At 37.3% G+C, this 17,155-nt stretch overlaps 2 protein-coding genes across 6 annotated transcripts; one reads left to right on the top strand and one right to left on the bottom strand.

Moving 5' to 3' along the window:
- Positions 1-2,334: 2,334 nt before the first annotated feature.
- Positions 2,335-3,202, bottom strand: LOC122301340 (50S ribosomal protein L10, chloroplastic). Its single transcript, XM_043112617.1, has one exon. The coding sequence runs from the start codon at positions 3,133-3,135 to the stop codon at positions 2,446-2,448; it is 690 nt and encodes a 229-aa protein (XP_042968551.1). The 5' UTR covers positions 3,136-3,202; the 3' UTR covers positions 2,335-2,445.
- Positions 3,203-3,329: 127 nt separating this feature from the next.
- Positions 3,330-11,378, top strand: LOC122301339 (zinc finger CCCH domain-containing protein 11-like). 5 transcript variants are annotated; one of them, XR_006240173.1, is made up of 10 exons: positions 3,614-3,755; positions 3,843-3,937; positions 4,215-4,299; positions 4,452-4,554; positions 4,688-4,776; positions 5,536-5,724; positions 5,938-6,068; positions 6,145-6,247; positions 7,636-9,509; positions 11,057-11,111. XR_006240173.1 is itself a non-coding variant. In XM_043112616.1 (8 exons), exons 1-8 carry the CDS (start codon positions 3,585-3,587, stop codon positions 11,213-11,215), a joined length of 1,068 nt encoding a protein of 355 aa, XP_042968550.1. In that variant the 5' UTR covers positions 3,330-3,584; the 3' UTR covers positions 11,216-11,378. The 5 variants fall into 5 exon arrangements, 1 of the variants encoding a protein (XP_042968550.1); XR_006240171.1 differs by lacking the exon at positions 3,843-3,937 and having other exon boundaries at positions 3,330-3,755; positions 4,414-4,554; XR_006240172.1 differs by lacking the exon at positions 3,843-3,937 and having other exon boundaries at positions 3,616-3,755.
- Positions 11,379-17,155: the final 5,777 nt, after the last annotated feature.

The following is a 17,155-nucleotide window of genomic DNA, read 5'->3' as shown; positions in this document are numbered from 1 at the left end:
TCTCATCTCACTATTTAAATAATCTCTTAAATTCTATGCTTCACGACATCAATGTAATATGTTTAGTTTCATCTCAAGCGAAATGCATACAATCCATGTAATATTGTAATCATCGTATTTTTAAAAATAATTAGGTTAATAAATAAAATAATTATAATACAACTCATATTTTATATCAAATGAATATTATTCAATTTGAAATGGATATTACACCATTCCTTCTCGAATGCCTCTAGAATAGAACGAACTTCTGTACTTCTTTCCTTCTTGTAAGGTAGAGTGAATTTTGCTTCTGGTCTTTGTTTTTTTGCTCAAAGGTTACTCCATTTATTTATTTGATAAACTAAGCGAGTAATTCAGCTGAAGAAAAGGAGAAATGGCTCGAGATTATCTGTTTTTGACTGACTTCATATTTTCTCAGCATTCTGGGAATACCTAGCTATGACATAGCCCAAAAGCTTCTCAGGTCAGATATAAACAATACTCTTTTTTTCGCAAAAGTCAAGCGTGTCAAAGATGCATGAGAGCTATAAATTTTCACAATTCCATCTAAGACATCAGAGGATAGTTGCGTGTTGTACAATGCCATAGGGACGAGATATTGGCGAATTCATATTTTTACCTGGTGGAGCTTGATATCAAGTGTCATGCTGTGTAAAGCATTTTCAGTCCAATATCCCATTGCGATTCATTCAGGTCATTATATGTGAGGATGTTTATGAGCTGTAGCATTCAATTCCTGGAAAAAGGTTTTGATGATGTTATCTGCTCCAGTATTTCAGTTATAAACGGAGATTTTGCAAAAGCTTTAGATGCTTCCATTGTGGTTCAGCCTGAGAATGTTCAATGAATTGCCTTAATGGTTATATGAAAACGACCAGCAAGTTTGATGAATTAATTGCATTGTGATGAGAATTATAATAGGCATGCATTTTGAAAGCAGCCAACAGTTCTGATGTCTGCTACTGGTAAGATTCATGAGCTCGGATAGACTTTAGCTTGTCTAGGATGTCTACTGGTAAAAATGCACCCTGTCTGTCTTGCATTTTTTTTGTTCTCTTCTATTTATTTCCAATTTCTGAAATTTCCTCAGATCAAATATAAGAGCTAACTAGCTTCCTGAAACAGTTCCAATAAAGGTGGTAATAAATCCAAACCAGTGATTTGCCCAGGGTATCCACCTTTTCACTAATGTATGATGGGATGATATGAAGTTCCAAAACAGGGAAAAAATAGAGAAACGTTACAGAATGATATAGGGATCCATATCAAGCATTAGTTTAAACAAAGCATCTCCTAGCTAGTGTATGAGTATTCTGTTGCCATTTTCTTCAGAACAACCTTAGCCTCTTCTTCTTCACAAAACAGAGCCAGGGGCATGAGCCTCCAGCTTAGGAGTTAACATTCATCAGTTAAGCTACTGAGGGCATCAAGATCAACTACTTTTTTTTTTTAATTAAATTAAATTTATTTATTTATTATTTATTTTTATTTTTATTGGCATTGGGTGCTTTAGAAGATTGTTCCGACTAATCTTGGAGGCGCACAAGTCCTTGGCAAGGAGATTTGAACTTTAGACATAGGAGTAGCATAACTCCAATCCCAAGTTCTTTACCACTTGAGTCAACCCGAGTCAACCCTTAGGGGTTAAAGACCAACTACTTTATTGATTCACTATTATTAGACGTCACAAAATGGTGGTGTCACCCGAGAAAAAAGGAGCTTCGCATGCTTGCATTTAGTAACAGTTCCAAATTTAAATCCGAAGTAAAAACTGGCCTTTTCATTTTCATTTCAACGCTCACACTACCAGGAGGGAGCAACACCAACACCTCAGTCCAACCAATCCAAATGAACAAATTAGTAGAACTCGAGTTCACCCAAGAAATAGTCTATGACAAGGGCAATCCCACTTACTCGATACCTGAACTAAGAATTCCAAAACCTCCTCTCTCCCTTCCACCCACACACACACCCCGCGCACGCGCACACGGCAGAACTCTCAAGAGTATGCTCCTGCATGCCCCCTTAAGAACCAGCAGTCTTCCCACCCACTCACCAGTCTTTCTCCCTCCAAGACATAACTTATAGTCTTCTCCTAGTAGTCGACCATTCTCACGGATGGGATGCAACTAAACACCTGAACATCACTCTGCATGATTTTATCTAGACCACAACGACCTAATGTCAACGATTTACAATCACCTTATTGTAATACTATCACTAATAAAACTAAGCTCCACTCCAAAACAACTCTACAATTTCCATTTCCTTCAGTTCGCTTTTCGTTTAACGGAATCCTCAAATTCCCCAATAACAAATGCCACAAACAACTACGATAACAAGATTGCCATAAGAAGTAAATGAACGAAAAAGGGGTTGGTTCCAATTACACTTACAATTACAAGAACAGTTCAATCTCAAATGGTAGCTTATCCTTGGACACTATTGCCCACCACCTTCCTCTTCCAACTTCTTGACGTAGGCCTTCAAAACCATCACCAACTCCCTTGCCGGAGCCTGTATCGTGCCGACCACGCTCGATGCGGGACCCTTCAAAGACCCAAGAAGCTGGGCATAAATCTCAGCTCTCGTAGGCATATTCTCGAGCGCCTTAAAGTCCCCGGGCCCATAAAACTTGCCCTCGAAAACGGCGCCGGTGAAGTCGTTGTCCTCGAGCTTCTTCTCCTTCTGGAAGCTCCTGTACGGCTTGATGGCGGCGGGGATCTCCTCGCTGTGGACGAAGAGCCAGGCGTTCATGCCCTTCATGCAAGGCTTGAGGGCCTCCCAGGGGGTGCCCTCAATGGCCTTGTAAACAAGGGTGTTTTTGGCAACTAGCAGTTTAGTGGACTCCGGTAAGGATCTCCGGAGATCCTGGAACTGTTTGACAGTGAGGCCCTTGTACTTTATAGCGGCGACGAGGTGACAATTGTCGAGCTGGGTTTTGACGGTCTCGACGGTTTCTTCTTTCTTGGTGCGGGAAATGGCAGAGCGGATAGAGAGATTGGGTTTGGGTTTGGGGGAGACGAATGGCGGGTTTGAAAGGAAACGGTGGGTCTGCGTTTGGGTTCTGGTAAGGTTGAGAGAATGGGAAGAAGGGGTTTTGGAGGGGAAGCTGAGGAGTGCGACTTCCATTGGTAGATGCTGGTGGTGAGGTCGAGCGGAAGAAAGAGAGTGGGAGGGGGCGTTTATTCATTGTTGGCTTATCTTTATCAGTTTTTGAGGACAGGAGTTTCTGTCACGCAATGAACGACATCGTTGAATCAACGACTGTGCTCGCTCTCTTTCTCTCTCTCTCTAGAATAAAACGCGGCTTTAACGACATGGCTATTTGTGTCGTTTCCTGAGAAATCACGGTCCTGCAAACAAAATAAGATCCTCCTAAGTTCCCAACCCTCGTTCTCAACTCGTCCTCCTCAGCCGATTGCAGAAAACTCCGAGAAAATCCGGTTTAAAACCATAATCACTCTCTTGTTCAAACAAATCTACCTCCAAATAGTTTCTTCCCCTTTTGTTTTCTTTTCGATTTTCTTATTTTCTAAAGAAAGGAATTCCAGATTTTCTTTTTATATAAAAGTTTAAGCATGCCGCCGAAGCAGCAATCGAAGACCGACTTGGCGAAGAAGCAGAAGGTCGTGGAGGACAAGACCTTCGGGCTTAAGAATAAGAACAAGAGCAAGAATGTACAGAAGTATGTCCAAAACCTCCAGCAATCGGCCCAGCCCAAACCCGACCAGACCAAAGCCGCCGCGAAGGTGCTCGTTTCTTTCATCCCCCCGCCCCAAAATTTTCTTTTATTGTAATTATAAGTTATTTTCTGTTGGTTGCTGCTGCTTGTTTAGAGAGCATTGGAATTTGTTCGTATAGAGAAACCGATCACTAGTGCAAGCTGTGCAGATTGCGTTAGACATAGTGAAACCAGGGGAGAGTTTATTAAGTAAGAATCTTTTGGCTTTCTGTATGTTTGGCCTGGAAATGCCATCGAGGAACCTTCTTTTTTTCTCTATAGGTGATCACTTTTAATCGGTGTAGTTTCTACACAACAAGATATTGTGATCTATATTATCAGTATAGAAAAACATTACAATATCTTTTAATAAAAATAGATATTGCAATACTGCTTAGGAAATACATGTTTCCCCCAAAAATCACTTTTTCCGGTAAGATAATCTGGCAAAACAAGTGGAGGATGAGTGAATTGCTTTGCTAAGCAGAAAAAGAAGGAGGAAGAGAAAGCAAAAGAGAAAGAGCTGAATGATCTGTTCAAGGTTGCGGTCAGCCAGCCAAAAGTTCCAGTCGGTATGTGCCTTATTACGAATTTTGAATATTAGTTATTCTCATTTCTATTGCTGTTAGCTGTTATGTTTTCGAATAGAATGGTATGTTTGTGATAGAAATGGGTAATTTGAATAGGTGTTGATCCGAAGTCTATATTATGCGAATTTTTCAAGGTGGGACAGTGTACCAAGGGTTTCAAATGCAAGTTCTCACACGATCTCAATGTCCAGAGGAAGGGTGAGAAGATTGATATTTACAGTGATAAGCGTGATCAAGGTGATTGAATAGACCTTCGGTTATTGTGTTACAAAGTCACATGTTACCCCCGCCCCCAAAAAAAAAAAAAAACAAACAACACACAAAAGGATTTTGACTGTTTGTGCTTATTTGTTGATTTGTGTATATTAAGAAACAATGGAGGATTGGGATCAAGAGATGTTGGAGAAGGTGGTGGAGTCAAAGAAGACCGAGTATAACCAGAATAAACCAACTGATATTGTAGGTTCATGTAACTCCTTTTTTATTTTTAAATTATTGTAAGTTCATTTAACTCTTGAGTTCTTTATTCCAATACAATGTTAGCAGCAGATACTTCTCATACAAACATGTATAAGTGTATGCATGAATGTAGGAGACTGTAGACTAATCTAGTAGTTATAGTTTTAGTCGTATCTGTGACAAGTTCCCTAATTTTGGGCGGGATATTGATTCTTAACGTTACGCTAGTTAACCAACTGCGATTATGAAGTGAGAATATTCCAAAGTCTGTTAGCTGTTTGATAATTTTGGAGTAATGTGATTCCTCGAAGTCTGTGTAATAAATGGCAAGCATTCAAATAGAGAGATACTAACTTTCTTGTATTTCTGTGACTTTCTCCTACACTACAATGTAAGGGCAATACATTGGCTCTTGTAGATGAGCTTGACCTCTATGTGCTCCTCAAGAGAGATGAAGCTTTGGGGTGAGAAATCACCCCCTGTATGTAGATTTGATGGCTGCAGTTTAGGTAATGCAAGTCAGCATGAGATTCTACTCATCATTCTTGGTCGACCAGTGTTGTCTGAATTCTACATATACCATGTTAGTTTTTTATATATGTTTGCATTTTAATAGAAGTATGAAGAAAAATTGTTTGACCTAAATGTGTTCCTCATCATGGGGATTTACTTATTTTTTCTTTCAAAGTTTTTATGCACCGGATCTTTCTGTGCAAAACATGAACCATCTTGTTTGATTTTTAATAAATTCACTTGCAGGTTTGTAAGTACTTTTTGGAAGCAGTGGAAAAGAGACAGTACGGTTGGTTTTGGGCTTGCCCAAATGGTGGCAAAGACTGTCACTACAGACATGCTCTACCTCCTGGATATGTTTTAAAATCTCAAATGAAGGCACTTCTAGAGGAAGAGACTGAAAAAATTACAATTGAAGAAGAGATTGAAAATCAGGTGATAGTTGTATTTCTATTCATTGACTTTTTTTATTTTTATTATTTACATTCTTCTTATTGCAGTGGGAATATTTTTGTTCTTTTTTGCCTTCATATATTTCAATCCAGATTATTTATTACCGATAAAAAAGTATTTCAATCCAGATTATTTCATTGTTTCCTTTGCCCTATTTTATGCTTCTCATAATTGTTTGTCTGCTCTTTTTCTCAGCGTGCTAAAGTAGCAACCACTACTCCAATGACTACTGAGCTGTTCCTTCAATGGAAGAAGAAAAAGATAGAAGAAAGAGATGCTGGCTTGGCTGAACAGCAAGCAGATAGGGCTAAGAATGATCGCATGAGGTATTGTTTTCTTATGCTGCATGAAGTTTATGATATTTGATATCATGCTATTAAATTAAATTTCTGCATGTTTTAGTGGTCGGGAGTTGTTCCTTTCGGATGCTAGCTTGTTTGTGGATGATGCTGAGGCATATGAAAAGTACCAAAGAGAAGAAGAACGAGAGGCTGTTGAACAGAAGGTAATCCTGCTTCTATTTAATTTTATAAGACAAATAGTGATCTGAAACATATGGCACTAGAAAGTCAGGGTCAATGAACTCTTCACTGTCTCCCCATTTCTCTCCCACTCTCAGTCCCAACATCTTCATGGTGCATGGTAAAAACATTCAACAGCTTATTTTAAATCCTTGATTCCATACCGGATGTTCTTTTGGCAGTATCATACATTTATGAACATGGAATTAATTTTTTACCTATTTTCTTCTAGCAGCTTTTACAGCTATTTTTTGGTGTCTTCATTCTTTATTTGGGAAGCATGTGTTTTTTAATTAAGGCAGAAGAATATTATTGGTTTACAAAATTCTAGAATGCAAATATCTTGCATACAGCGTGTGTACTAGAGCTGCTACCTTTTCCTTTTTTATTATATTAAGTAATTAAAACTAAAATATTAGGAAGCAAATGTCTTATATTTCTTATTTCACAACTTAGTGAGATATGTTCAAAATTTTATCATACACTGTCTTCCAAGGAGCAGTGCAAGAAAAAAAAAAAATCTTAGCGATTGGCACTTTTGGTATTGAGAACAAGTACTTACAGAGAAATATTTAGGACCTCCATTATTCAAGGTAGACATAAACATTTTTTTTTTATAAGTAATCAAAATATATTAATGAAAGAATAGGCAAAGTCATGGGCTACAAAGAATGCCCTAAACTACATAGAGACAAAAGATAGAAGGAATTCATGAAAGGCTTGACCATTAAAATTAACGGCAATGGCCCAAGTACAAAGAGTTCTAAAAAAGAAAGTTTTTAGTTCCTCCATCGATCTCTCTTTGTCCTCAAAAGTCCGTTCATTACGCTCCTGCCATACACACCACATGATGCAAATAGGAATCATCTTCCATACAACCTTGATCTGTTGATTGTCTCTTAAATCTGTCCAGCTAGCCAATGCCGCCACAACTGTCTCAGACATAACCCAACCCAAATCTAGTCTACTAAAAACCTCGTGCCATAACCCACGAGTTACATCATAGTGTAGTAAGAGATGGTCCACCAATTCCCCCCCATTTTTGCACATGCAACACCAATCTGCGATCCAAACGAGAGAAATCCATGTGTTGGAAAGGTTACAAGAGTCTAGGACTTTAACACAAGAGGAATTAGCTCAAAAGCTAGTGCTGGTTGCCAATCTTGAGAGGATCGTTCTATTAGAAGAAACTTTGTGGTGGCAAAAGTCTAGAGCATTATGGTTGAAAGAAGGAGACCGAAGTACTAAGTTTTTTCACAGGATAGCCAACTCGTCCAAGAGATCTAATAATATTGAGACGCTGAAGATTGATGGGGTCTATTGTAAGGATGAGAATGTGATTAATTCTTATGTATTTGGTTTTTTTGAGCAGCTACTATCTGAGCAGGTGGGCTGGAGGCCTGAGCCTGGTGGGTTGGTTTTAGATTCTACTGGGCCCATGGATGGTAACCATTTGGAGAGGCCTTTCGAGGAGGTTGAGATTTTTGATGTGTTAAGGAAAATTGCTAAAGACAAGGTTCCGGGTCCTGATGGGTTTTTTATGGATTTCTTTCAAATATGCTGGGATGTGTTAAAGGATGATCTCATGAAGTTATTCCTGGAGTTCCATTCGGTTGGAAAATTTGAGAGAAGCCTTAATGCCACTTTTCTTGCTTTGATACCGAAGAAGGTTGGGGTTGAGGAGATTAAGGTGTTTTGACCCATTAGTCTAGCAAATGGGGTATACAAGATCATTTCTAAGGTACTTGTTAATCACCTTAGTGAGGTTGTGGGAAAGATAATCTCAATGCCCCAAAATGTTTTTATGAAAGATAGACATATTTTAGATGTGGTGCTTATTGCAAATGAAGTCTGGATAGTAGACTGAAAGCTGGCAAGGAATGGATTATTTGCAAGTTAGATATGGAGAAGGCGTACAACCATGTTAATTGGGACTTTCTACTCGACCTTCTTAGGAGGTGTGGTTTTGGAGAGAATTGGCGATCATGGATCTGTTGGTGTATATCTACAATGAAATACTCAGTTATGATAAATGGAAGTCCAATAGGTTTCTTTGATAGCACACGAAGTCTAAGACAAGGAGATCCGTTGTCCCCTCTACTCTTTGTTATTGATCGCCTTGGCCCTATTTAAGGAGAATGACCTCAGCCCTTGTCCTCAATGGGCGTGTGTCAAGTTACTCGATCGGATCCCTGGAAGGGGGTTCTATTAATATTTCACATTTATTGTTTGCAGATGACACTCTTATCTTCTGTGAGGCAAACCGTAACCAGGTTCAAGTATTGAAGGCCCTCCTACTTTGTTTTGAAGCATCTTTGGGGTTGAAAGTGAATTTGGACAAATCAGAAATGGTGCCTATTGGATGTGTTCTGCATCTAAGACAGTTGGCTAATACTCTGGGTGTAAGACTGCCTCACTTCCTATCACATACCTTGGCCTACAGTTGGGGGTCGCCTCAAGAGCGGCTTCTGTTTGGGATACAATGATTGAGAAAGTAGAGCGTCTCTTAGCAAGTTGGAAGAGAATGTATCTGTCAAAAGGTGGTAGGATTACTTTGATGAAGAGTACACTATCTAACCTACCAACCTATTTCTTGTCCTTGTTTCCTGTTCCAGCAAGTGTGGCGCTTCGCATTGAGAAACTACAACGAGATTTTTTGTGGGGTGGAATAGGCGAGGAATTTAAATTCCACCTAGTCAGGTGGGAGAAGGTATGCAGTCCTACATCTAATGGAGGTTTGGCTATTAGAAATCTGAGAATTTTTAATCGGTTGTTATTTGGAAAATGGTTGTGGAGATACCATAAAGAACCAGAAGCCCTATGGAAGTTGGTGATTGAGAGTAAATATGGTGGTTTATGAGGACGATGGTGTTCCAATGAAGTGAGAGGGGCTTTTGGAGTGGGTTTATGGAAACACATATGAAGAGGATGGAGGGTTTTCTCTCGCCATTCAAGACTATGCCTAGGAGATGGAGTTAGAATTAAATTCTGGCATGACACTTGGTGTGGTAATGGTGCTCTAAAGGACCTATTTCCTGCACTCTTCAGGATTGCTAATGCAAAAGATACTTCAGTGGTGGACGTTAGGGAGATAGCAGGGGGGACAAATCCAGTGGAACATCAATTTTAGCTGGGTGGCAAATGATTGGGAAATAGACAGTATTGCAGCTCTTTTCAGCCTTCTGTACTCCCTCCAAAATAGCAATCAGCAGGCTGACTCATTGTGGTGGTTACCTACATGTAAAGGTATGTTCTCGGTTCACTTGTTCTATAAGTCTCTATCACAAGAACCTTCTATTCAGTTCCCGTGGAAAGGTTGTATTTGATTTAGTTCGACATATAAGGTTGGATGGTAAAGACCCTATAGTTAGCTGGGTTTCTAATACCATATTCAAGAATACTAGAAATAGTAAAGCTTCAATAGTTTTTGTTTATGGGTAAGATAAAAATTTTAATAATGATGCAAAAGTGCAAAAGGGTGTTGCCCCTATATATAGGAAGTATACATGAGATCTCCTAACAAGCAAAAGGATAGAGAAAAATGTGTTAAGTAAAACTTTAATAACACATATAAGGCCATGTTTGGTTACCAAAAATTTTTGGAAATATTTGAAAATTTTGGGAATTTATTTGAGATTAGGCTTTGAGAAATGAGAGGGAAATTTTTGAATAAAAATATTTTTTAAAAATACGTATTGTATTGGAGTTTGTGAAAGTGGATAGATAAAGTTGAAAGGTTGTTTGAATATAATTTAATTTTTTTTTTCTTTGAGTTTATAAAAGTTGTATTTATTTTTGTGTTTGAGCAATGATTAGATGAAAAATTGAAATATAAAAGCTTTTTGTGTTTGTTGAGAAATGTTAACAAATTCTGAAAAATACATGGTTGCAAAGCAAGGCCGCATCGTATCAACAGTGCCAGAAATGGAGTTGGTTTGCGTTAATGACATTATCATCGCAGGAAGATTGAAAAAGAAAGGTTGCCGTTTATTAAGTTTAAAAATTCTTTGGTGTCTGCCTGGTTGTCGTAACAGAAGAAATGGGTTCATTCATATCTGGTTAGGTTTTGAATGCAAAATATACCATCTTGAATATGAACATTTGTTGCCAGAGTTGCAGCATAGGAAAAAGCAAATTGGTTTTATTATTATGATGTCATACAATGAGATCGTTTAAGTTATTCCATTAGGTGGATCAAAATCTGTCATTTTAGAATTTGCCACATCCACGATAATTTTGCACTTGGATTCTTTGTAAAATGAGAGGTACAATTTAACTTTCATGGCACATCTGCCATTGACAAAATGCTATTTCCTAACTTTTGTCTTAACTGCCAGCATTTTTTTTTTCCGATTCAAATAGCGACAGTCACAGTACTTAACAAAAATAATAATGTCAAACACACCATGGAATACATCGCTTCGTTCTGTGCACGACAAAGACTGAAACGTGGATGAAAAAAAAGCTGCTTTGGCTATTTGTTTGATTTGTGTTATTTATTAGCTGATGTTTGCTAAACTGAAGTTAGAAATTTGCGTATCATGATTTAGTGAGATCGTATACCTCTCTTCATTCTCTGCAATGTTTTCTTGAGCTTCTGTAACTTCTCAAGAAAGTCACTTTTGAAATTTGTTGTTTCTTGATTATATGAACTTTCAATAAGTTAATTTGTGAGATGTTGACCTGGACATTTGCATTAGTTTCGGTATCGAAAAGCACCAATTATGGAAAAATGTACGTGTTTAATTGTGTTGTACATAGAGCATTTTCATTAGTTAAATTTTCGATTTCAGGTTAAAGATTACTCAGCAGCAGGGAAACCAAGTACCTCAACCAATACTGTTGCTGATCCTGAAGAGGACAGTACTCTTGATGATGATGATGAGCTGGACATGGATGAGTTGAATGAACTTGAAGCAAGTTTGTCAAGAACATCTATTCAAATTCGTTAGCCAGGTATTGAGACATAATCTAGAGAGAGTGTGTGTGCCCGCGCGTGTTGGCGACCTGCCATAGCTTTTAGTGAGAGATTTTGTACTTGGTGTGTATGATTTAACCGTGATCTGGGGAAATAAGCTATTTTTATAAGCAGCAGGGATAAAGGCATGTTCTGCATCTTTTATTGCTTGGTATGTGCAAGCAGTGGTATTGAGTGGAATTCAAATTTTGGGGTAGCTTATGCCCCCTTGATAAAAAAAAAAACTCGGGGTCCACAAATCCCACCAATTTGGAAAAACACACTGCACCACCTCTAGCAGACAAGAGAGGTGGGGGAATTAGAAAGATGGTGCCGTTTAAGCAGGACATAAGTACCTATGAAACTGTTTAAAGTCTTTTCAAACAGATGTGATGTTTATAAGAAAAATAATAAGAAAACTAGTTTACGGCCGTAAATATTCTGAAAAAAAAAAAAAAAAAAAAAGGATGACCGAGCGTGAGTAGACTCAGCCGGTGAGTTTGCTCTCTCAAATTTATACCAATGTAACATATATATATATATATTTAAAATATCTTTAAGCATTTGGTAAGAATATAAATAAAAGTACACAATTTTATTAATAGCCACTTAACTATTAAAAATAAATTAAATATCTGAGCAGTAATTATAATGTAATAAACTCATGGAGTCAAGTATCATTTTCCTTACCTTGATTATGCAGAAATCTCATTCTTCTTTTTTTCTTCTCTAGTCAATAAAACCTATTTGTTAAAAATATGTAATTATTTAATTTGCTAACTATTAATGAATATTAGATTATCCACTTTTGCCCATATGTTAAGTTCGTCGTTTAATATCTCAAAATCAATTTATTATATATATATATATATATATATTGTGAAGACGATGAAAATAACCAAATATATCTTCAAGTTAATTTGTTACTCGCTGTGAACATGTCATGATCAGTGGTTCTCACATTAATGCGTGCTAAACATTATGTATTCATGTTCACAGTCCTGATTAATTAATATATAGATCGAACCAGAATGAAACCTAGCTTATATATACATATGGTATGGTTTATGCATGCATGGTCGATTAATAGCCAAGGAATTAAGAGGATCCACTTAATGGCTAGCTAGCTGTCGTGTGGGACCTTCCTTTTGCTTGGGACATTTTGATCACGATTTGCGTGTATATCCTAGCTAGTACCATTCAACCTTTTGACTTTGATCTATCACTGAAGTTCTGAACATTCAAAAAGTACGTTGCATTCAAAGCCCCATGTACCGTGAGTGTGACTCCTATCAGATAATGAAATACATTACGTTTATATAAGAGAATCATAATTAACATGGCCACTAGGGTGGAGATATTTTACAAATCTTAAAAAAAAATTAACAAATTCTCTTGCAAAAACATCTAAAAATAAAGTAATCTAGATAAAAAGTCATGTTCATTATAAAAAGACTGTTTATTTCTTGCTAGTTATTTAGTATTTATTACTAAAATGGTTATTTCGTGTTAAAATAAATCTATTTTTATCACAAATAATCATTTTCATCATCAATAACTCGTTGCAAATGTTTCATTTTTTATTTTTTTTGGTTTGAGACTCTTATTTACTCTACTAATTATTATAGTGGACAATTTTTTATTTTTTATTTTTTTCAGTTTTTCAAACTTTTGTTATAAGTTTGATCCTTTAACGTAACTAATGTAAAGGGGCATATATATGCTATGATCTCTAGTTGTGGATTATAAGGAAAAAGAAGGAGATGAAGATAAGACGGGAATAACGATGCAAAGCCGGCCCGTACGTACGTGGTCTCACTCTCATATATAGTCCACTGCTCAGTACTCAATTCCAATGGTCGAATATAGTCCAACGATGCCACGTGATAGCATAGATCGAAGATGCATGCGTACTGCGCTTTAATTGATGTGAACTAGTGTGAACGCCGGCCCGGCTGGCTGACAACCAGTACTTCTGTTTGCAAGTTAGATATTATACTGCTCCTCTTCTTAATTTATCTTCAATCTTTGACTTGCTTACGAGAGAAACTGCATTATTTTATTTTTGGATTCATTGTATATATATATATATATATATACACGCGACCATTATGGGACGTTGTTTTCCATATTAATACCAAGCACCCCATAAAAAGGATATACGTGCGTCATGTCCACCTTTAAGTGGATTATTTTTTCTTTAAAAACAGAGGCAGGTCATCGAATGACATGTACGACGTTGGCAACACATATATCCACGATGATGATGATGTAGATCTTGATGGGCGAGCCCCACCAGCTAGATTTGTATCCGGAACTCGCATGCAAATTGCAATGGCTTTGAATTCATTCAACGGTCATCCCCAGCTAAACCTACTTTTGAGAGTCTTGACTGGATAAAGCAATGTCTCACTCTCATAAAAATCAAACGCAGTTGTAGGGCTTTATAATCTACTACTGAATGTCCCATGGCAAAAGAAAAACCATCAAACAGAACAGCCAGAACCAAAGGATCAAAATTCAACTGCTTTGTGTACTTTATCATTGGAGTTCTGAAAAACAATCATTAACAGCATGAATTAGTTTTTTTTCCCCGTTTCTTGATACTTTGTCTCCCACTTATCTAATAATTAGATTCAGTTTTCTTGCACTTTAATTAAGTTCCAGATGATTTTCACATTTGCGCTCTCCCGCTTTGTCAATCTATAAAAAGAAATCAATGCGGTCTCCCAAACCAACAAGAAATTACCAAATGAAGCCTACTTCCTTACAACATAACAACGCCAGCAGACATTTCAAAGAAATACTTTTATGTATCTTTTCATTAACATTCTCTGCAACCAAAATGGAAACTCGGTAAACAGAAAGAATGTTACTATCGGCAGAGAGACGGAGAGATTACCCGTGGACGAACCCCAGGCACTAGACGGAGCGCCCTCATAGTCTCCAGCTTTCCAGAACTGCTTGCATGAGCTCTGCCCACTCGCAGCGCGCACTCCAAAACAAACGTCCAATGTCGGACTCGCAAGCGCCGAGGCCGCTTCGTGTCGGAGCGAATTCACAAATAGTGAATTTTTGGCCCGCTCAGTTTACGTGGACCTAGCTATATCATCGAATTACGTTAAATTTCATTGTCAATTTTTATTATTACTTTATAAAGTTTTATATGAAATTTTATTTTTTATTTATTTTTGATTATTTCGCATAATTCATCGATAAACGTTTCATGACACAATGCAACTCTCTCTCTCTCTGTGGCATATTATTGAAACATAATGATGACAGACGTACCCAAAAGATCGATCCACTAAACTTTTCTTATCATGTTGTCATTGTTGAATTGCATGTAACCCACGAAAATAGAAGGATCTCACATATCTGGATAATCATCATCCTCTGGCATCAAATTTTGTTCGCAAGGTTTGATGCTTTGCGTGAACAAGAAGTTTATGAATATATAAATGGATGTAGTGTGATGGGGCCGCTTTCTGTCTCCAAAGGTGTCAATGGGACAAATCTGAGAAGGCATCGGAGATGTTTTATTCAACTCTCTCTTCTTCTACATATCTGAGAAGGCATCAGCTTTTTGTGCCCAGATCTCTCTGTACGTCTCTCTGACAAGTGACACATCTTTGAATGCGTGAAAATGGACAAAGAATGGGGTTGGCAAGGGAGACTTTTTCATTTTCTTCCTCGACAAAAAGCTGGGTTGACAGATTTAACACGATTTTTTCCATTAAATTAATCATTAAACTGACCAATAAAAGCATGCTCTTGGAATAGACTGCAACCTGCCTTGGAAGTTTGTTGGAAAAGAAGGCTGATGCTGGAGTGCCGACTAGAGTATAAATTTTATTTTTTAATATTTTTTAACATATTTAAATAATTTTAAAAAATAAAAAATTATACCAGTACTTTAAAAATTATTTATTTAATCATCAAATAAAAAAAATTAAATATATAATCTAGCAAAATAAAGAGACTGGCATTTTTTTGAGAAAAAAAAAAAAACAAAAAAAGCAATGAGATTAGTGGCAATATTTTTTACTAGCTGGCTAGGTAACTCTTAGTTCTTGACGCCGTTCCACTTTTGCCGGCGCCCTAATTTGTAAGAAGAAACAAAAAGAAAGAAAGCCGCTATTTGTTTATCTTAATAGCAACAACACATGATAAAAGGTCTCCCTATGATTTTCAGCCGTAACCGTCAAGTTTACAACTTTAGTAGTCTAATGCTACCAAACTATGTAATGCTAAAAGTCAGCCTTTTGCACACGTACGTATGAACATATTTAATATTATCAAAAATGATATTCATTAATTCTCATACACAATATATAACTTTTTTTGTTTTTTTTTTTTTTAATTTTTTTCTTTTATTAAATGTGCAGTATATAAATGATGAGTATAAAAATTTAATTATTTAAAAAAATTAAAATTAAAAAAATTAATTTTAAAAAAATAATTAATATATAATGTATGAAACTTATAAATAACAAAGTTAATATTATTAGTACTTATGTAGCAGTACTTGTGATCCTAAATTCATGTCTGCTAACGGCTACATTCGTACGCAACGCCGGGAAGAAAAATAGCACAAATATATGATCAGGAGTATTCCAATCACAATAATTGTTCCTCGTAACGATCGAGGAAAACGAATCTTACTAGGATCTGCAAGCTGCTGAGCCACTTTGAACAGGCAACCGTCTCCCAGTACTCCAGAAACAGCAATCAAGTCTCACTGGCCTAAAAGTGCAAAGAGCCCCCTAATTCCTCTCTCTCTCTCTCTCTCTCTCTCTCTCTCTCTCTGTGATAAAGCACTATAGAAACAGTTCGTCAATGATATGGTGCCGCATGATGAAAAGGGGGTTTCTATAAATCGCTGTCTCCTATTTAGATAAAGAAAACAACAGTTCCGATGGGTTTGAGAAAGAGAAGGGGGTTATGTCTCGCGGAAATTTATGTCGAGTAACGATGCTTTCATTGCCACTCACTTACAAAATATGCAATTTATATTTACCAAGTACTGTAAGTAGATCAAGTATTAAAAGGTTCATCGGTGCCTTTGTTTAACTTTTCACTCTGCATCATCAAAACCCAGCTAGCCCAGAATAAAAGGACGAAACTGGAAACGAATTTTGAACTGGAAAATAAAATCCAACGAGAATTCTTAGCTTCCTTCGTAGGTACCCATGACCAAGAATACGACTGTTATAATGAGGGATGGGTTTTAATATTATATTATAACGATCGAGTTGCAGCAATACATATGTCTGCGATATGTTTTGTTCTCCAGAGAAAAGCAACGGGAAACCCAATTGGCAAGAATACAACCTAGAGTATTATACAGAATACATATTTATCGTAACTGATAGTGACATGACCCATACGTAAAAATAGTACCTCTCTTCTCATCACCCCTACTCGCCTGTGTAGAGAGACATACTGTCACACCTCCACTGGCAATTAATATCATAGTTAAACTGCTTCAACTTCCAAACCCATTTTTATAAAAACCAATCGAACGATGCTAAACAGAAAACTCTACTCTAGACTCGTACAGGGAGGGAAAAAACAAGGGAAACATGATATATGATGGATAAGGAAATGGTGCATATTAAGGACACGAGCGGATGTCACTGCGCCATCGATCTGAGTCAGGTATCTGATCAGTGCCCCTCTGAATTGTCGGAGCTTGGTTGTGGGGCAGTGGGAGCCGAGTTTTCGATGCAGCCTACTTTCTTTGCAGCCACCGTTGCTGCAGCCTTTACTCCCTTTGCCAGGGTTTTGCACATCTGGGCCTTAACGTTACCCCTCCTTGGAGAGTTTTTTGCTTCGGGATTCTCTCTTTCCATGTATAGGAGGTAAAAGAAGCTCAGAAAGTTCTGTTCGGAAGCAGAGTAAGAACAGAGAAGAGTGCAGACTCTGCTTCTGA

Source organism: Carya illinoinensis, chromosome 2 (genome assembly GCF_018687715.1).
Source record: "Carya illinoinensis cultivar Pawnee chromosome 2, C.illinoinensisPawnee_v1, whole genome shotgun sequence".
In the NCBI taxonomy this organism is placed as follows: domain Eukaryota; kingdom Viridiplantae; phylum Streptophyta; class Magnoliopsida; order Fagales; family Juglandaceae; genus Carya; species Carya illinoinensis.
Note: the sequence above shows the minus strand (reverse complement) of the source record. Positions and strands in the feature narration are given on the sequence as shown.